A 20,148-nucleotide genomic window follows, 5' to 3' on the forward strand; every position below is an offset into this window, starting at 1 on the left:
GACAAAATTGTATGTATGGGTTCACATATAATTTGACTTCTAAAAGCCTCTTGTGAAGAAAAGAAAACCTAGAAATTTAGTTTGGCGTAGAAATTGTTTGCTCACCTCCTAACAAAACCTATTCTTAATGTTTGCGGCGGTTCCAATTTAATGTGGAAAGTCAGAGTATTAAACCCAAAACATTGCTTGAAAGTAAAAAATTGTGCTTGCATGTCTTTGAGTGAGAAGTGTTTGATTGCACCTAAAAACATGACTTGGAATCTAGCACTGAACCATTTTCTGTAGTTGGACATCGGTAGGTATTTCTGCCCACTCCTTACCGAAACTAAATCCTTTTAGTTTCTTGGCTGCAGTGTCACTTCCACAGATCATGTTATGGGTCTGTCAGAATTTGTACTTGAATCCAGTAAATAAAATAGCTTTGGTGAGACCTGAGGATGCATCAATAAGACTGATTTTGATTGCTCGGATCAAGCATTATAAGTTGTGCCAGGTGTTTGCAGAAAACTTTCCATCGTTTTTTCAAGGCCGACATTGTTGACGTAGATTCAGTTGAACCAAGTATTGATTTAAAGGTCTGGCTTGTGTTTTCAGTGTGCCACTAAAAAAAATTGTAAAATATTGAGTGAACTTCATAAGCCTTGATAGATTTTCAATTTCCAGCACCAATTTAACATATTAAAGCAATAATTCAAATTCCTTTAAATGGGGTTCTGTTAGAAGGTTAAGAGCTATACATATCTGCAGTAGATAACTTTTAGTCTTAACTTTGAAACCTTTTTTTAAAGATAACAGCTACTTAGAGCCGCTTCAAGACAACCTGAAAAAATATCTTGCATCTTATAAATGTTGAAGGAGTTTATGTGAATGCCATTTTGTAAACACAGTGCTCTAACAGCACATCAGAACAAACACCTCATGCCATCTCTTAAGCTCGGTGGTGGACAATTGATGATTTGGACTTGCTTTGCAGCCACAAGTCCTGGGCAGTCTTGATCTGACCATGAACTCTATTGTCAAACTATACTGGAGTCAAACATGAAGCCATTTGTCTCACTGTAAACTTGGCCCACATTTGGGTATCAAAAGGACAATAATCCCAAACTTATTGCAAATTTAGAAAGACAAAACAAAAGAATCGAGGTGTTGCAATGGCCTATATAAAGTTCAGATTTCAATCTGATTGGAATGCTGTGGTGGGAATGTTACAGAGCTGCCCATAAGCAAATACCTGCAGATCATAATGAACTGAAATGTTTTAAAGAAGCGAGGGACAAAATTCCTCCACGATGATGTTACACACTGATCATACAGAAATTACTACTCCAAGTTATTAAAGGTACTAAAGGTGATTCTTCATGTAATTATATGTCTGGTCTTGGCTAGGGTTTGTTTATCTGCAGATGTTTGCTGCGATCCATAGACTTTGGAAGTTAGGACTTGGATTTGAGAATAACATTACACTCAAATTGATTCCAGTAGCAAGTTGGAAAACCAGTGCTTATTGACCAGGTTACTACTAGCAGTACAACTTTGCACCAGCATATTTTCTCATGCTCTTGTGCTGAAACTCTAAAGGAAATGTGTGTAACTAAGATGCAATCGGCCATAAACAACTGTTTATTACTGCTTTTTATATATGTGGCAGCCATGTTGGACTTTTTGGTTGGAGTTGGTCAGAAACCTTCAGGTCAGGAGGTCCAGGAGTCCATTTTTCTCAAACATACTTCACCAAACTGTATGGCTCCATGGCCCATTAAGCTTTAGTTTGTCAGGGCTTTGTAAAACATATTGTTGGAGCCAGAGGTGCATTTCTAATTTAACAGGTGTACAGTGATAATAAAAACACATCAGGAAAAGAAAAGGAACTTTCAATACAGGATTTTTACTAAATTATATTTTTCTTAAGCATCCTTAAAAAAAAATAATAATATTTATTTAAAATTAGTATTTTTAACTACTATTATTCCTAAACATCTGGCTAACTGATTATAACTGATCCGCGGGATCATAAGTACTGATTGTAGATGGCGAGCATAGTAGTAAACAATTTCAGGCACAAAAAATGCAAGCTTCCGGGTGATTTGCCCTAAACAAATCTTACTGTTTCTTACTGTAACTTACTGTAAATTCCTGCGTCTCCCTGCCCTAGTGGTATACCTTCCGGAAGCTTTTTTTATTTGGATGATATAGAATCATCACTACAAAGTGCATAAACAAAGAGGACTCAATTTTGTGACTTGTGCATAGTTGAATTAAGTGCTGCAGTCTAAATGTTTGCTCGTGCACTCACAACAACCCCCATTGCACTGTATGTTGTGATTAATACCAATCAACAAGTGTTGAGTGGAATGAGGGTGATGGTGTAGGTTGTGCTGCAGATGGAGGAATGGTGGGGTTGACTGGTCCTTTACAGGTCCTGACATAATCTGGCAACAAAAAAACAACTTTTTTTGTTGCTAGATTATCCAGAAACATTTGCAGTGTTCTTATGTCCAGCTCAGGGGTTTTTCTGCAGCCATGCAGAATAGAAGCAGGAACCACTAAAGAACAAATATTTTTGAGCGTATTTGCTGTATTTAGCAATAACTGATATACATGGACTATGGAAGGTGGTTTACTATAAAGGTAAATTTATGGAGTTAATGAAATAAAATAAAATTTAAAACGAACTGGTACTTTGTTTTATAGAATCCATAATACATGGGCCTGAAGCCAAATTTGAACAATATGAATAATATTTATCGATAAAATTAAATATTTTATAAAGAAATTCCCTATCAGTGAAAATTCAACCTGATGACGCAGTCGTTTTGTTTGTTTTTTAAATTATTTTGCAATATTTGGTCCATCCCCGGCTCCATAATGTGTTTGAACAGGGTGAGTATTTTTGGCCCTATTCACCTTCCATACCTGCGGGCTGGTTAACTTACTGTAAATTCCTGCGTCTCCCTGCCCTAGTGGAGGAGGCCTGAACCGCAGTTTCCCTGTTTGAGGGACAGGAACTCCCTGCTCTACTTCTCTCCCCCGCCCATGATAATAACACCGAGCGAAGAAAGAGTCCACCGGCCGACGACAGAAAACACTCCCTCGGACAGAAAGCGTTCAAACCCGGGACGCCCGGGGGGTCACGACAGCGTCTAAACCACCGGCTACATGGCGCTGTAGTGGGGTGTTTACACGCACAAGTTTTCCAACAACTCCGGGTGAGTGGAGATGACTGGAGTTGGTTTCAGTATGTGTGGACTTCCAGATACCTCGCCTACGGCTGAGAGAAAAAAGTTGTTGCTTGGTTTTGACTGTATTGTTTAAAACGGCGCAGTGTTAGAATGGCCTGTTGGAAACACGCTGGTTTTAGTCAGACTTCTGATAATTAGCTTGTAGAGGTGAACAGCTTGTTGCAGCGCAAAGCCATTTTCCTGGCTCACAGGCCTGAGCTTTGACTAATCTCAGGCCGAGCCACGGAACAGGGATAGAGCCATTACATGTTGGAGGCAGGACCACAAACATCAAATAATTCACTTTTAACACAAGTTTTCCCACTTTTAATCGATTTATCTGTTACTTTATACCACCTGTTGCCACCTGGAAAAAATGAATTTGTCCGACACTTACTTGTAGGGGCTAAAGAGGAGAAGTTACTTTAAAAAGTAGCCTACTACTTGAAAATGAGCCAACAAACATCTGCCACTGTCAAATATTAGGAAGGATTGATCTGTATTTTGTAGTACTGTTGCCTTTTCCAAATTGTTCCCTCTTTTTGGAAACTATTTTCATGATAGAGGTTTAGGGCGCCAGCCAGCCACGATTGCTGCCTTCAGGAACTAGATCTCACGACGCGTTCACTGCCCATTCTTCCACTGTAAAAAGCACTTTGAAGGTATCACTTCGAAATCTTTCAAAGGAGCCAGGGGAGCTTTCTGGGGCCATTGTCTTACCATGTATATACATTTTCAACAGTTTTTTTTATTTTATAAGAAAGATTTGATCACAAAGAGAGCAGTAAAACTCTTTTTAAATTATATTTAGAAATATTTAGTGTTTTTTAAAAACTGAAATTCTGTACTGTCTTAGGTCTCTGGGTTTAGACTGACACGTGTGGAAAGTTATGACCCAGAATCACTAAATTGCTTAATTAGATTTTTTTTTTATGATCTTCAGTGGCCTACCTTTTTATTGGTTTGAATGAATGTCAGTTAATTGACTTGTAACATGTTTGTTACTGTGCAATATTATCTTTAAAATCAGCGACAGAGTATTCTGCCTGGAAACAAAAAGGCATTCTTCTTTTTTTTTTTTTTTCAAATAAAACTTTTGAATCCTGACATTTGGTAATAAAGGAATTCTAATTATTTGGTGAAATTCAAACCTTGTTGGCGCTTATTAAGCATTTGGTCACATATCAAATCAGTTGATCTTCAGTTTATAGGTACTTGAAAACATTATCTAACGGACTATTTTGTTAACTTTAAAATGTTGTTCTCATCTTTAGACAAACCAAGCAAGTATTTTTGACCAGAACCTCAACAACATGTCCTAATTAATTATATTCTGGCTATGCGCTACTTGACGTTATCATTGTCAAATCTTAAATCTACAACCCACAGTGCCATTAAAAAGCTGTTTTTGAGGGGGTGGCAAAGCCAGTAATGTAATTACCACTGAAACAACTGGGGCAAAAATTGCAGCTGTAGATTTGTGGATGGTAACATACCTACTGCAGGAACTCTTTCCAGGAACCAGGACAGTTTTCTGAAACTCTTCATTTTCACCTGTTGTTCCCTTTATAGGAACCAGGGCCATTTTTTTGAGGGGGGGGTAGAAATTACCCTAGAAAAAGGTCCTGGTAGGAAGGAGTACTTTTTGGACGTACTATAAGTGGAGTTTGTGATGGGAGAGTGCTAAACGTTTGCTACTGGTTGAGTTTTCATATTATTGTGTTCCAGTCAAATCTCAGTTTAAAATCTCTACAGCTCATATTTTCTGTTAACTTTAAACTATATGACGATTGGTATTAATGTTTGCAAACACAGCATTTCAACCCAGTCGCTCATATTGAATATCAGGATCGTGCTGTTCCTTTAGATTCTCCTGTAGTTATATTTCCTGAAAGTTTGCTGTGTCTTCACTTAACTTTGAACTCATTACTGCTTTTAAATAACTTAGTATTAAGGCTCTATTATTCGGATTTCAGTATTTTTATTTGCGTTCTGGACTGAAGTTAAGTTAGGTTTCATGTTCTGGGTCACATAATGGAAACGCACCTTTAAACTGTAGGAAATGTTTGTATTTGATTAGTTTAGGACCAGCCTGAGGTACAAGGGGACTTTGCAGCTGCTTGTGGGCCTCAGGAGAATTTAAATTCACCTAAGACAGGTTTACAAATTCACCAGGTATTACATACTATGAAAAACGTGGGAGTTTACATCGATTACATCAATAACACGCTCCCCTCCCAACAGCCCAGCTAGACACACACAACCATATCCCCAGGCAAGACCTTTTTAGGTCCAGATAAAGGTCAATGGTCTTCCAGTTTACACCTACACATGAGTATCTTTGTTTTTTAAACTCTGCTGCTCTGAGTTCGAGAGCTTTTCAGTCCGCTTTGAAGACACAAGGGAAGGAAGGAAGGGAAATAAATGGCTGATGAGGCAGGAAGATATGTCTGTAACCACATCTGTTGGTGTTTTTGGTGAGAGTGGTGCAGATATTGTTTTCTGCGGTTGTTTCTCTTCTTTAAGGACACCATAACGTTAAATAAGAACGACACACCTCAGCTGGTGTAACAGATTATAGCACAGTACAACCACTGAAACAACTTGGTTTGAATTTATCTTCACTGCTCCACTTGAATATATAAGCCTTCATGAAGTTGCATGTTTGCTGTTGTTTTTAAGAAGGTTAGCGACCCTGAATATGTTTTAAATTGAGATTTTAATGCACATAATTTAATATAATACTAAAGACAAACTTTGTCCAGTCAGCACTGTCTTCAGGACTCCTTTTAATTTAAACCTCTTTCAGCAGTAAAGATTTTTAAGGATTATAAAGTGTGTTTCTACATTTATTACAATGTGCAATGGAGATGAGTGTGATTATTATTATTTTTTTTTGCACTGATAAGATCTTAGCTGTGCTTTATTATCCTGCAATGTGTCAGAGTAAGATGTGTTTTCACACCTTGGTTTCAACATCTCTGACTTCCTTCAGCCTGGCACAGTTTGATGCACCGACCCGCTGAAGTGTCTTTATTCTGCCATGCTTAAAAGACATGTGAGTGTTGTGCAGGGCATTGATAGATGCTTGCTTTTGCATCGGTTTCTGACTTAAAAAAAGTTTTTCCTCCCCAGAGTGTTGATTACTTTCTTCTGATTGCACAGAAGGTTCAAACAGACATCTTGTTTTTTTGTTACGCATGATTGCGAGTCATTCTGTCCAACATAAAGGTGTTTTCTTTTTTAGAACAACTGCTGCTACAGCCTTACTACCTTAAAATGCTGCTTTTTTACTTTAGTGATAGACCAAGCGTCTCTTAACGGGTGTGTTAAAGATGCTCCAATCAGTTGGCCGAGGATTGTTACTTGATTGACCTGTGTTTGTTAGGTCAAATACTTAAAAGATCAGAATTCTTTTCTTGTTCATTGAATGCATCGTATCTTATTTTGTCCATATTAACAAAAAATGATGGACACTGTTTTGAGCTGAGTAAAAATAGCAGATTATGGTTAGGGATATGTGCTTTGGTGCGTAAGTAGGGATAATCTTGTAATCCTTTCAGTTACTGTTGGATTCCAAACCTCAACATTTGTCCATCAACCTGCAGCACTTTTGTTTTTTTATGGTCAAACTCCATTAAATGTAATGGTTTAATTAAAAGAAAGTTTAAAGAAAAAGTTGACATGTGTTGTCATCCAACGTCCGAATAAGCAGGTCAGATCTGAAAGAATGAACCAGTATCAGACTGATCTAAGCATCGTGGCATTTATGGTGTAATATCAGCTTTGCTAGATTTTTCCATCTCCTTTAACCTACATCTTTTCATATAAACTTCCTCAGTTGTTTTTTAGTTTTTTGTCTCATTAAATATGTACATGTAAATTTAAAATAATATACCTTTAAGTTATAGCTCTACGGAGCTGGAAGAGGTGTCTGGGGAGAGGGACCTCTGGGCGTCTCTGGTGAGTCTGCTGCCCCCGCGACCCGGTCCTGGATAAAGCGGAAGACGACGAGTACAAGTACCTTTAAGTTGACATGTCATTAGGAATGGGCAACATTGCATCGTTTATCCTTTACACGGGAAAAATTATCACATTAATTAATAATCCTTCAATAATAATAACAATTTATGACATTTTTAAACCCTAAATGTTTTGGTTTTGATGTTTAGGTTCCAGTTCCAATGTTGGTTTTATGAAATTATTACTGAATGCTGTTTTTATGTTTCAAACCGAGTTCTGTCTATTGACAACGGCTAAGCTTAAGTTTTAGAATGAAATGAACCTGTATGGCTCTGAATGTATGCAAAGTTATAGACCCAGAATGACCGATCATTTCTGCAACATTCATCTTCATCACTGAAATATCACAAAATACCCGGATGAAACTGTTACTTTATATCGCTGGCATGTTCAGCCAGTGTACGCAAAAAGCGCCTGTAGCCTCCTGTCTGAAGCTAATGTGTCCTAGCCTATTTCTACTGTTTTATTTGCCTATAGACTTAAGGACTATTGTTATGATGACAGGCCAGATTCCTTCATTGTAAGTTGTTCTGTTCCTTTCTGATATGGGATATAGGACACAAATAAATGTCCTGACCCAACTCACTGTTGACGAGTATGTGAGGGTCTGCTTTTAGTGAAGATGGCAGACATGTTTTGTTTTCAAACTCATCTGTGTTCTACTATCTAAAAGAGGGGGTTTCATTTTCGAACATTTAATGGCTAAGTCAGCGAGAATGTAAACAATAAGTATATGGTCCTGTCTCTCTTGAACAAGAGCTTCTAATCTTAGTGAGACTTTAACCTGGAAAATATTTGACTGAAAAGAAACTTTGTTGTCAGAATTTGGTTTCTTTGCATCAACTTTTGAGTTAATGTTTCAGTATATTGGATGTTGTTTTCTGAGAACCTTTACACATGCATCAGAAACATGCAGCCTCATAACAGATTTATGTATATCATGGGTAGCCATACCTTAGGTGAAAACTCATTTAGAAACATATTTTGTTATGTATTTTGAAGCATACATATATAGAACAAGTATTTAATGTGTTTTTCCAGTAAACATTTAAACTAAAGCTTTAAAAGCAGTCTTTAGAGAAACTGAATTAGAAAATGTGTAGGAACCCTGAGCTTGTTTCTGGTTTATTTCTGATCCTTAACACCTGCTGCTGCAGCATGTGCTCTTCACCTGCCTCCGCATGCAAACACTCAGCGTAGCTTTAGGCTCACGGTTTATGTGATCTAGTATTTTTCCCTTCCTCTTTTTAAATCATTTAACCTAGAGTACAGACCAACAGTTTGGACACACCTTCTCATTCAAAGAGTTATCTTTATTTTCATGACTATGAATATTGTAGCTTCACACTGAAGGCATCAAAACTATGAATTAACATGTGGAATTATATACTGAACAAAAAAGTGTGAAACAACTGAAAATATGTCTTATATTCCAGGTTCTTCAAAGTAGCCACCTTTTGCTTTGATTACTGCTCCGTACACTCTTGGTATTCTGTTGATGAGCTTCAAGAGGTAGTCACCTGAAATGGTTTTCACTTCACAGGTGTGCCCTGTCAGGTTTAATAAGTGGGATTTCAAGCCTTATAAATGGGTTTGGGACCATCAGTTGTGTTGTGCAGGAGGTGGATACAGTACACAGCTGATAGTCCTACTGAATAGACTGTTAGAATTTGTATTATGGTAAGAAAAAAGCAGCTAAGTAAAGAAAAACGAGTGGCCATCGTTACTTTAAGAAATGAAGGTCAGTCAGTCCGAAAACTTTGAAAGTGTCCCCAAGTGCAGTCGCAAAAACCATCAAGCGCTACAAAGAAACTGGCTCACATGAGGACCGCCCCAGGAAAGGAAGACCAAGAGTCACCTCTGCTGCGGACGATAAGTTCATCCGAGTCACCAGCCTCAGAAATCGCAGGTTAACAGCAGCTCAGATAAGAGAACAGGTCAATGCCACACAGAGTTCTAGCAGCAGACGCATCTCTAGAACAACTGTTAAGAGGAGACTGTATGAATCAGGCCTTCATGGTAAAATAGCTGCTAGGAAACCACTGCTGAGGACAGGCAACAAGCAGAAGAGACTTGTTTGGGCTAAAGAACACAAGGAATGGACATTAGACCAGTGGAAATCTGTGCTTTGGTCTGACGAGTCCAAGTTTGAGATCTTTATTCAAAATTGAAGGCATACTGAACCAGCATGGCTACCACAGCATCTTGCAGCGGCATGTTATTCCATCCGGTTTGCGTTTAGTTGGACCATCATTTATTTTTCAACAGGACAATGACCCCAAACACACCTCCAGGCTGTGTAAGGGCTATTTGACCAAGAAGGAGAGTGATGGGGTGCTGCACCAGATGACCTGGCCTCCACAGTCACCGGACCTGAACCCAATCGAGATGGTTTGGGGTGAGCTGGACCGCAGAATGAAGGCAAAAGGGCTAACAAGTGCTAAGCATCTCTGGGAACTCCTTCAAGACTGTTGGAAAACCATTTCAGGTGACGACCTCTTGAAGCTCATCAACAGAATGCCAAGAGTGTACGGAGCAGTAATCAAAGCAAAAGGTGGCTACTTTGAAGAACCTAGAATATAAGACATATTTTCAGTTGTTTCACACTTTTTTGTTCAGTATATAATTCCACATGTGTTAATTCATAGTTTTGATGCCTTCAGTGTGAAGCTACAATATTCATAGTCATGAAAATAAAGAAAACTCTTTGAATGAGAAGGTGTGTCCAAACCTTTGGTCTGTACTGTATCTGCTTTTTTATCTTTGTTGGTAAAACCCAAGAAATTCAGCTAGATGTGTTTGTTTTATTGAAAACACCCTCTTTTCAAACATAATTTTTTTTTACCAGTTAAAAATGATATTCAAGAGCTGAATTAGTATAAGGCGCCAAATACAACGATAACTACAAGTTTTGGTCCTGACACAGATGTGTTTTTAGATTCTTTGTTTTTTTTTTTTTTAGCTTTAAAGATAATTTCACAATTTCACCAAATCATCTTAATGAACTTCATGTCTATTATAGTCACATCTTCAACACAGGTGAAGCTGTGAAAGAAACCAGATGCAATCACTAAGTAGCAGGATGGTTGCTATGAAAGCGTGACAGATGTGCATGAAATCAATATGTTCTTCTGTTACCTGTGGTTACCTCCAAAGAAAAGTATGCAGCCTTCATTTCTTTATATAAAAATAAAGTCTTTGTGACAGGAAGTGCAGTTCTATCCAGGATGGACATGGATGAAGAGCGTTGAAGACTGGTGCAAGGGTAAAAAAGATGAGCCCTACTATGACTTCTGTGCTGTGCCATAAGGGAAGCCTCCTGATTTCTTCCATGTGTGAGGTTGCTTCTCATCCAAAGAGGTGGCGTTGCCCCCAGTTCTGTCCATGAAGACAGCTGTGAATAAAGAGTGGGATTTAAACATCCCTCTGGAGCAGCTTCTTCCAACAATCCAGGCATTGTAAAGATGGTTTCTACATTGACGCTTGTTGTCATGAAGCAAGATGGATAGGAATTTGGTTCAAAGATTGTAACCTTATAATTTTGGAATAGTGGCCAGAAAACATCTCAGGTCTCTTTGCCCATCACTTTTTATAAAGTGGGTTGAATCTAGAAGCCAACAGACTGTAATCAGGCCCTAATCAGAAAAGAAAGGGTCACCACCAACCAAGGTTTCATCCTGAAGGTGATATCCAGCATGGTAGAGAGTTAAGAATGATTTCTGTAGTATAATCAAAGGCTACCAATGGTTAACCAACTTTAATACACAATATTTATGTCCTGGGTCCAAACCTATGGCTGTTTATGTAATATATTCATAGCTACTGTCTTTGATATGCTCATAGAATGTAATTTGCAGCTGAATGCTGAAAGAAAATGGCATTTTCAGACTAGGGCTGAATGTAACCAGGAAAAGGGCCTCTTACCAATGAGAGCTTCGGTGTATAATAATGATAATAATAATTAGCTACTGTTTATTGCAGTTTCTTGAAATACCGATATTTTGTGCCAAACATTGCAATAAATTAGCAATATATTGAGCAGCTCTGTTTCAGAGTGGCATCAAATAGACTCAGGTTAAAATGACTCCCATCCGTATCGTGGACAAGAACCTCGATCAGGACGGCACTCCTGCTAATCGCCTCTGCATCTTTTTCAGCCATTCAGACATGGCTGCCTGCAGTGTGTTCACTATCAAGCTTAAAATGGCAACTAATTGGCCTTATTAAATATATGACAGATCGATTGGTTGTGATTGCATTTTGTTTGTCTGAACACCGGGCTTACTTACTTCATGCTGGCTTAAGCTCCTTACTGTGTGTGTTTAATCAGGGAGACATGCTGTGCTGCTTCAGCAGACTGAATTAACCCTAAAAGAGAAATGACTTCCTGTATTTGTTCCTTGTCAGACAGGAACTGTGTTAAAGCAAAACCCACCAAGGTTCCTTGTTTTAGGTAAAAAGCATGGTTTCTTTATACAACTAAAGATAACTGGTACATTCTGAAAGTGGTCTCTCTTTACCAAAGGATCACTGTCTGAGCATCAGGAGGTTGTAAAAAAAAGTTATTTCTGCAACTGTCTCTCATTGACTTAAAGAAAGGTTTGCCCTTTTCCTAAAGTAGGCTGTTCATCACATCCTCTCTGAGGTTCATACTTCCCATTTTCAGCAACTAATTTGCAGTCGGTGTTGCTGTTTGGAGTTCATTTTAGCAAAGTGAAAATGCTGAGACGAGTTAACAATGCTGCCTTTCTTATCCAGTCCCATTAAACTTCCTGCTTTGATGCTATGTGTTTCTTTTTACCTAACCTCATTGATGTTAAAGTTTTAGCATTTTGAAGACTACGGGATAGATGTTGGAAACAATAGGCCCTGATGTCATGAAAGAGTCCTAATTAACCTCAGTTACTTCCAGTTCACTGTGTGGGATCTCAGGGCCAGAAATGAAAGGAAATGACATAATCTGAAGTTAAACACTAGCTAGTGTTCATATATTTGTTAGTGGACATAGCAGTTTAATGAGAGTGGATCTGGCAGAGCTTTATATGACAGTGAAATTGAGTAAGCTGTTTTTTTTATTAGACTTTGAATATATTAAAAATGTGTCAGCTGTTTGCCGTTAATCAGATGAACAAACTTGACACCGCAGTCTCATCAGAACAAGGAAGTATTTAAAATAGCTACACAAATTGGGTACATGAGTGTTTTTTTTTCTGTGTAGTTAGCTTTGACTGCTTAGTTGAACCATGCAGACCATGTTTGCATTAGATGAGTGACGTGCAATGCAACAACCTTACAATGCATGCATGCGTTTGCTGGCTGGACTTCATGTTTTTAACTTGCAGTTTGTCTTTGCTACTGAAAGCCAGTGCAAAGTGAAGTAGTCTTCTTTCAGCCAACTGACCAGCAGTGCTTAGCAGTCAGTCTTCTTAAAGAAGAACTAACAGGCCTGTGAGAGCTGGGATTCTTAACGGTTGTTAGGTGATCAAATACTACTGTCATGCAATAAAATGCAAATTAATTGCTTAAAAAACACACAATGTAATTTTCAAAATGTTTTTCATGACAACTTTTATTTCCCTACAATAATGATAAATGATATGATGGTTCCCCATACCTAATAGAAGCGATACGGCAGAAGGTCTTAGCAGTTTTGAAAGTATAATTCTTCTTTAAATGTTGTACAGTGAGCTCTAAATATATTTTTCTAATAAATGATATTACTGCCTATATCTTGAAATTATCCTTTCCAGCTCACTGTTTATTCAGTTGAATGAAGGTACAATCACCATGTGGTGTTCTTATTAAAGGTTACGAAGATGTTTCATTTTTTATTTGAGTTCGATGTCTTCTAACCTTTCTGCCACCGGTAGCATGCATAAAGTAGCTGTTTTGAAAATTTGATGAGTTTTACTGGAAAATGTGCAGCAAGTAATAAGATTTTCCTTATTTATTATTAGAGGCTTTAGCCCCTAACCTCTGAGATATTTTGTACATTCATAGTAAAGTGCATCAAAGAACGCGATGTTTGTTATTTACATACGAAACAAAGTGGGAGAAATTGATGCTTCTAATAAACAACAAATACACTTTTTCATTATTAGACCTTTTGATCACTGAAAGATTGAATAATTTAGCTCATTGGATGATTAGTTGGTACATCCCTAATCACTTTGACCCATAGTTTGTAGCTGTCAAGTGAATCACAATGTAAAAACCTCATATCGATAAAAAAATAATTTAACTAAACAAAGCCAGCATTTTCCCTCAGCCACAGTGGGGTGGGATCATCCCTCTGTATTAGCCATAACAGCTTAAAAATGTCATGCAGTCGTCTTGCAATCTTGCGTTGGCTCACTTGTCTTTACTTCTCTGTGGAGAGCCGGAGGACGTTGACCTGCGCTGACACCGATCCTGCTCCCACTGACCCGAGAGGCTTCTGTCGGCTTATCTGTAGGAGTCTGTCATTTCTGATTGCTGCAGGGTTTTGGTTGTTTGCAGTTTGTGACGTCTGCCTGTCAGCAGCACTATGGGAAAGCAAACTAAAGCGTAGCACATCACTCCTACTCATAGTCAGTGCTAACATGTTCTGATCTTGGCTCGGCCATTGAGGAATATGATACTAAACAGGCCGTTGTTTTCGCTGGAACTGCTAGTTTGTTTTTATTTAGATTATGTTCTTTTAAATGTGATAATGTGTTAACACTGTCATACTCGGATTGTTTTGGAGACTTGTTAAGCAATAAAAGTGAGCTTCTGTACATTTTTTCCTCCTAAATATTCCCATGCATGCTTGCCTGTACATGGTATGTTGTTACCAAACTGGCCAGGTGACTGAGCTGCATTTAAAGTAGAACATGGCAAGGTGTCACAGAAGAATGACAGGGAAATGCCAAACTGGTGAGGTCTTCGTTTCAGCAGCCAAAGGTCAGGATTTAACCCTCACCATCATTCTGAAGCTATGGACAGGAAGCTTTGGGCACTCTGATGGATGTTTGCACAAGGAAAACCCAAATGGACCTCCTAAGGACTAAAATTGAGCTCCTTTTAGCTTCCTTTGTTTAGGAAGAAGTTCCACCCATCCGTCTGTATGTAGGTGCTTTAAGGCAAAGCAGTGACAAGTCTCATGCACATTTAGCCATGCTAGTGTACTTTGACCAACAACAGTATTCATACCCCTTGAACTTTGTCAGATTTGTGTCATGTTACATCCACAAAACACATTTTATTGTGATTTTGTGTGTGTGTGTGTGTGTGTGTGATGGAACAGTAAAATGTAGTGCATAATTGTGAATAGATGGTTGTGAAACCATGGCTCTCCACATGACCCCATAGGTTGGTCAAGGAAAGCACTGGTCAGAGAGATGGACAAGAGTCCCATGGTCCTTACAAATCTAGCTTTGATAGGAGTGCCTAGAAGAAGACAATTGTTGGGAAAAAGGTCATAGGAGATTCTGTTTGCAGTTCGTTTGGTGGCATGTAGGGGAAACAGAGAACATGCGAGTAAAGGTGCTGTTACTTTTTTACTCTTACATGCAGGATGTTATGTACGGAAGGAAAGTAACACCGTATATCTCCCTGAACACACCATCCCCACAGTAAAACATGGTGCTAATATCAGGCTGCAGGGATGCTTCCTCTCCAGCACAGAAAAGGAAGTTGGTCGGAGTTGACAGTAAGATTGATGGAGCTCAGTCCAGTCCTGGAAAAAAGCTATTGGAGGCTGCAAAAAAGATGAGACTAGGTTGGAGGTTTACCTTCCAGCAGGACAGCAACCTCAACGACCAGCCTAAGCTACAATTGGATAGTTTAGATCAGAGCAAACCCAGTCAAAGGCCAAACCTAAATCCAGTTGTGGAACTACAGGAAAACTACAAGATGATGTTCAGACATTCTCCATTCAATCTGATTAAATTAGAACTGTTTTGCAAAAAAACAAAGGTCCAAAAATTAAGTTCCTGTCTGTGCAAAGCTGGTTGAGACAGAACCAAAGAACTTGCAGCTGAGATTTAAGTGAAAGATGGTTTTACAAAGTATTGACAAGTTTTTCCTTTCACGTCATAATAATGCTTTTCTTTGTGTTGGTCTATCATATCAAATCATTTAGCAAGGCACTGTGGTGGCTGTTCATATAAATCTAATATGGCGGGTTGTTGACATTTGTTCCAGGGTTTGTAAAATGACTTGGCTTAAATAGACTCGTGTCACATTCATTGATTAGGATAAAAGTTTTAAATGGTACATATCTTCAACCTTTCTTTCCTTTTACTTTACAGCAATATGACGTCCGCTGTGACTTTAGAGGATGCTCTGTCCAACGTGGACTTGCTGGAGGAGCTGCCGCTCCCAGACCAGCAGCCGTGCATCGAGCCCCTCCCTGCCTCCATCATGTATCAGGTCAGCGTTGATGGCTGGTTTTACTTCTGTATGTGTTTTGTCTACTTTACCTGAGTGACAATTCTTCTGCTCTTCTGATTTTTAATAATAAACTGATATCTAAGCTAAAATGTTTTATTGAACTAGTTCTGCACAGTTGTTGCTCCATCATCATAGATGTTTCATTTTCCAACAGCCCAATTTCAACACCAACTTTGAGGACCGAAACGCTTTTGTCACCGGCATCGCCAGATACATTGAGCAAGCCACAGTCCACTCCAGCATGGTACGTATCTGCACTGTCTGATCAGTGTCCGTTCTCTTTCTGGGTAAAACACAAATTCGGGGTCAAAGGCCTTTAGAAACCAGGATCTGGGACGTGGCTGTCCCTGCAGCACATTTGGTTTTGTAAAGCAAGCAGCTCACAGGATCCAAACCCCGCAGCAAGCAGCCCAGGGACAAATGGATGCACTGAACCCAGTCTTGTCAGGAATAGCAGGTCTTTGTTTTTAATTAGTGAGAGATAATTGTTCAGGGTGGGGATCAAACCAGACTTTGGAGGAAGGGTGGGTTTCCCCTCCTGTGCTCTGGGAATAAACTTGCTAAAGAAAGCAGTCATGCGTGTATGTTTGAGTCTTGTGTGTTTGTGCTTTGTTTGAGTTAGGCACTGTTTTAGCCTGATATGACTGAATGTTTTTGTTTGGGTTAGAATGACATGTTGGAGGAGGGGCAGGAGTATGCTGTCATGCTGTACACCTGGAGAAGCTGCTCCCGTGCAATACCGCAGGTAAACAGGGCTTTCCTGACCATTATAGAAAGGCTTTAAATAATGAATCCTAGCTGATATTATTGTTCAGATAAGATAAATTTAACAGCATATATAAAAACAATCTTTCCATCTTTGCATGTCTTCTGTCAGGTGAAATGCAATGAGCAACCCAACAGGGTGGAGATATATGAGAAGACTGTGGAAGTCCTTGAGCCAGAAGTCACCAAACTGATGAATTTCATGTACTTCCAGGTACTGTCTTATATTTACCAAGCAGAGATGTTCAATCTTCTGCCACATCTGACTCATTTGAGCTGCTTTCTTTTTTTTTCTTTTGATCCAGCGCTCTGCGATTGACCGTTTCTGCGGCGAGGTCCGCCGGCTGTGCCATGCCGAGCGCAGAAAAGACTTTGTCTCAGAGGCGTACCTGCTGACTCTCGGAAAGTTCATCAACATGTTCGCGGTGCTGGACGAACTGAAGAATATGAAGTGCAGTGTCAAGAACGACCACTCTGCATACAAACGGTAATCTGAAGCTTTAAAGGTTGTCATGGGCTGGTGTCCAGTTCCGACACTAGATGGCAGGATCATTGTGCACATCTAGAAAATGTGTCCGGCAACTTAAAGGATTTGTGAATATGTCCCCATTTGGAAAAAGGATAAAAGGACAATTTCCTGGGATTTAAAAGAGAACAAAACTTATATATTCAGTAAATCTCTTATTTTTTTTACTTTTTTTAAATTAGAAATAATTGTAGTGATATTTAATCAAATAAACATAATAGATGTTGTTCTTTTTATTCCAATACATCTTTATTAGCTGACAGAACAAGCCGGAACAGTTTTTAGCTTTTCATGTGTGACACTGTTTTCAGTATGCTGAATTGAATTTATTCTGCACATCCTTCCACAAGACAAGAGTCGGTTCAGGTTGAGCCACTTCCAGAGGTTCCGGTGATCATTTAAAACAAATGTTGGTCTTTGCTTTGTCAGATAAAAAAAAAAAAAAAAATTTCTTAAAACAAAAATCTGCATAAAATGGATCTTCTTCTTTGTTTAGAGCTGCCCAGTTTCTCAGAAAGATGTCCGAACCGTCCTCCATTCAGGAGTCTCAGAATCTTTCCATGTTCCTGGCAAACCACAACAAAATCACTCAGGTTTGTCTTTGTGTGTTGTGCAAAATAATTGTTTAATCATTCACTGTTTGTCTTGTTTTGTTGAAAAACTCTACAAATAAAATGAAGCTTTGAGAAGTTTAAATGAAGTTAGGAAGCAGAAAATAAAGAAAAGGAGAAAAGGGCCATCTGTTCAGTGAGATGTTTTCAAAATACTTGAGATGCAAATATGATAACAGCAACTTATTTGTATTGGGCTTTATTGCTATAATCATAGGACTTTTCTTAAAAGTAAGGCATGGAATGACCAGAGTAGAGTTGATATGCATGTTAAGAAATGATTGATTGACTTTTTGATCTAAATTAAATTCATGTAATATATTCGAATGAATATCCGTCCTCTGCGGTCTGTCCATCAGTCACTGCAGCAGCAGCTGGAGGTGATCAACGGCTACGATGAGCTGCTGGCCGACATCGTCAACCTGTGTGTGGATTACTATGAGAACAAGCTGTATCTCACCCCCACTGAGAAACACATGCTGCTCAAGGTAAGTGGAACTGAAATCATACAAAATGGAGCTGCAGGATATCTGGAAAACGTGATAATCTTGGTTATTATTGTGTTCACTGATATTGGTGTAATATATTGTGGATTCCTAATACAAACACTAAAGTGGAGCACTGTTGGCATACCTAACTTCTTTTGCTCCTGCAGGTTATGGGCTTTGGCTTGTACCTCATGGATGGAAACAGTAGCAACATCTACAAACTAGATGCCAAGAAGAGAATCAACCTCACCAAGATTGACAAGTTCTTCAAGGTAAACACACTTTAAATACTTCATCTTTCTTTGATCTGAGACTTTTGAGTAGTAATATAGTAAATAACAAAACAATAGCAAACAAGGGAGAAGCAGATTGGCTCATGAGCTTTAAAGTGATTCAGGATTTTGGTTATATTGCCTTTTGAAAGGGACTGTTGCACAATTTTGCCAATGGTACCTTCTATGAACTCAAGTATTTAATCTTCTCTTTTACTGCTGTCGATGTTGCTGCTCGTTTGTTCATTTGGGGTCTCTTCATAAGGAAAATTATGCTAACCAAATACAAATTTTATGGTCTAATGTCAACCGACTATTTTTATTTTTTATGGTACTTAAAGAAAAACAATCTGGGATTTCTAAATGTGTTGTTTATAAGAGATATCTGTGTATTTTGGGATTAACAGCAACTGCAGGTGGTCCCGCTGTTTGGTGACATGCAGATCGAGTTGTCTCGGTACATCAAGACCAGCGCTCACTTTGAAGAGAACAAATCCAGGTGAGACTAAAATTGCAGATATTGTGATCAGACATATGGAAACAGTGAAGTGTAGTCCCATAACTACGATTTTCAGTATACAACTTTACATTTTATCGTGCATTATTTGGTCTTACTCCCCTCCCCAGATGGACCTGCACCTCTATATCCAGCAGCCCGCAGTACAACATATGTGAGCAGATGATTCAGATCAGGGAGGATCACATGCGCTTCATCTCCGAGCTTGCTCGCTACAGCAACAGCGAGGTTTGTATGGGAGAAGCAGACCTGATGGTCATCAGCTGAAGTGATACATCACTCCAATACACTTAATATTTTGAGCCCAGGAGAAAAAAGAAGTGCTCCCTACATCCACAATCAGGCTGTTTTTAGCTGACAATATGATCTGCAAGTCGTTCATACAGGAGATTCCTCGCCCCTTTGAATTTTATGAGGGCCATGAGTGATTCAGATAGAAATATATAGAAAGTTAAGATGTGGCGTTTTAAAAGTGTTTCTTTGTGTGACTGCAGGTGGTGACTGGATCAGGCCGTCAGGAGTCCCAGAAGACGGATGCTGAATACAGGAAGCTGTTTGACCTGGCCCTGCAGGGCATGCAGCTGCTCTCCCAGTGGAGCGCTCACGTTATGGAAGTGGTATGAGGGAACAAGCTGCTGATGAACACAGTGCAATCATTTGTTCACAGCACAACTGGTGCATCTGGCTCTTTCGACCTATTTAAGGATGGTCTCTGTCTCCCTTGCAGTATTCATGGAAACTGGTTCACCCGACAGACAAATATTCCAACAAGGAGTGTCCTGACAACGCCGAGGAGTATGAGAGAGCCACCCGCTACAACTACACCAGCGAGGAGAAGTTTGCACTTGTAGAGGTCCGTCACATTCTCACATTAAAGATGCAATTTCAGACTTCTAGTAGCCCAGTCATTCATCGCATGTTGTGCTGTTGGCAGGTGATGGCGATGATAAAGGGACTGCAGGTGCTGATGGGGCGCATGGAGAGTGTGTTCAACCACGCCATCCGTCACACCATCTACTCGGCGCTGCAGGACTTCGCTCAGATTACTCTAAGAGACCCACTGAGGCAGGCCATCAAGAAGAAGAAGAATGTCATTCAGAGGTTAGAACCAAACCATGGTGACACCTGATTCTACATTGGGTCCAAGTCTGCTGATAAGTACACCCACGTCTTTGAAGCAAAGATCTCACATTCATTTTGAACTTGATTTATTTGAAAGTTTTTCGGAGTAAAACAATTATGTGATAAAACTTGTTTTTTTTTTTTGCAAACAAGAAATGGGTTCAGAACTTGAAATTAATTGTGGATCTTCT

At 39.1% G+C, this 20,148-nt stretch overlaps 1 protein-coding gene across 1 annotated transcript in view; it reads left to right on the plus strand.

Moving 5' to 3' along the window:
- Positions 1-2,960: 2,960 nt before the first annotated feature.
- cyfip1 (cytoplasmic FMR1 interacting protein 1) overlaps positions 2,961-20,148 on the plus strand; it is a 35,831-nt gene continuing 18,643 nt past the window's right edge. Inside the window, exons 1-14 of the mRNA XM_047374397.1 lie at positions 2,961-3,206; positions 15,515-15,635; positions 15,811-15,900; positions 16,324-16,401; positions 16,534-16,635; positions 16,727-16,908; positions 17,444-17,540; positions 17,918-18,046; positions 18,214-18,318; positions 18,726-18,817; positions 18,946-19,063; positions 19,330-19,452; positions 19,563-19,688; positions 19,770-19,936. Coding sequence (XP_047230353.1) covers positions 15,519-15,635; positions 15,811-15,900; positions 16,324-16,401; positions 16,534-16,635; positions 16,727-16,908; positions 17,444-17,540; positions 17,918-18,046; positions 18,214-18,318; positions 18,726-18,817; positions 18,946-19,063; positions 19,330-19,452; positions 19,563-19,688; positions 19,770-19,936 — 1,526 coding nt within the window. The 5' untranslated portion in view covers positions 2,961-3,206; positions 15,515-15,518. The remainder of the gene's footprint in view (positions 3,207-15,514; positions 15,636-15,810; positions 15,901-16,323; positions 16,402-16,533; positions 16,636-16,726; positions 16,909-17,443; positions 17,541-17,917; positions 18,047-18,213; positions 18,319-18,725; positions 18,818-18,945; positions 19,064-19,329; positions 19,453-19,562; positions 19,689-19,769; positions 19,937-20,148) is intronic.

Source organism: Girardinichthys multiradiatus, chromosome 9, assembly GCF_021462225.1.
Source record: "Girardinichthys multiradiatus isolate DD_20200921_A chromosome 9, DD_fGirMul_XY1, whole genome shotgun sequence".
Classification (NCBI taxonomy): domain Eukaryota; kingdom Metazoa; phylum Chordata; class Actinopteri; order Cyprinodontiformes; family Goodeidae; genus Girardinichthys; species Girardinichthys multiradiatus.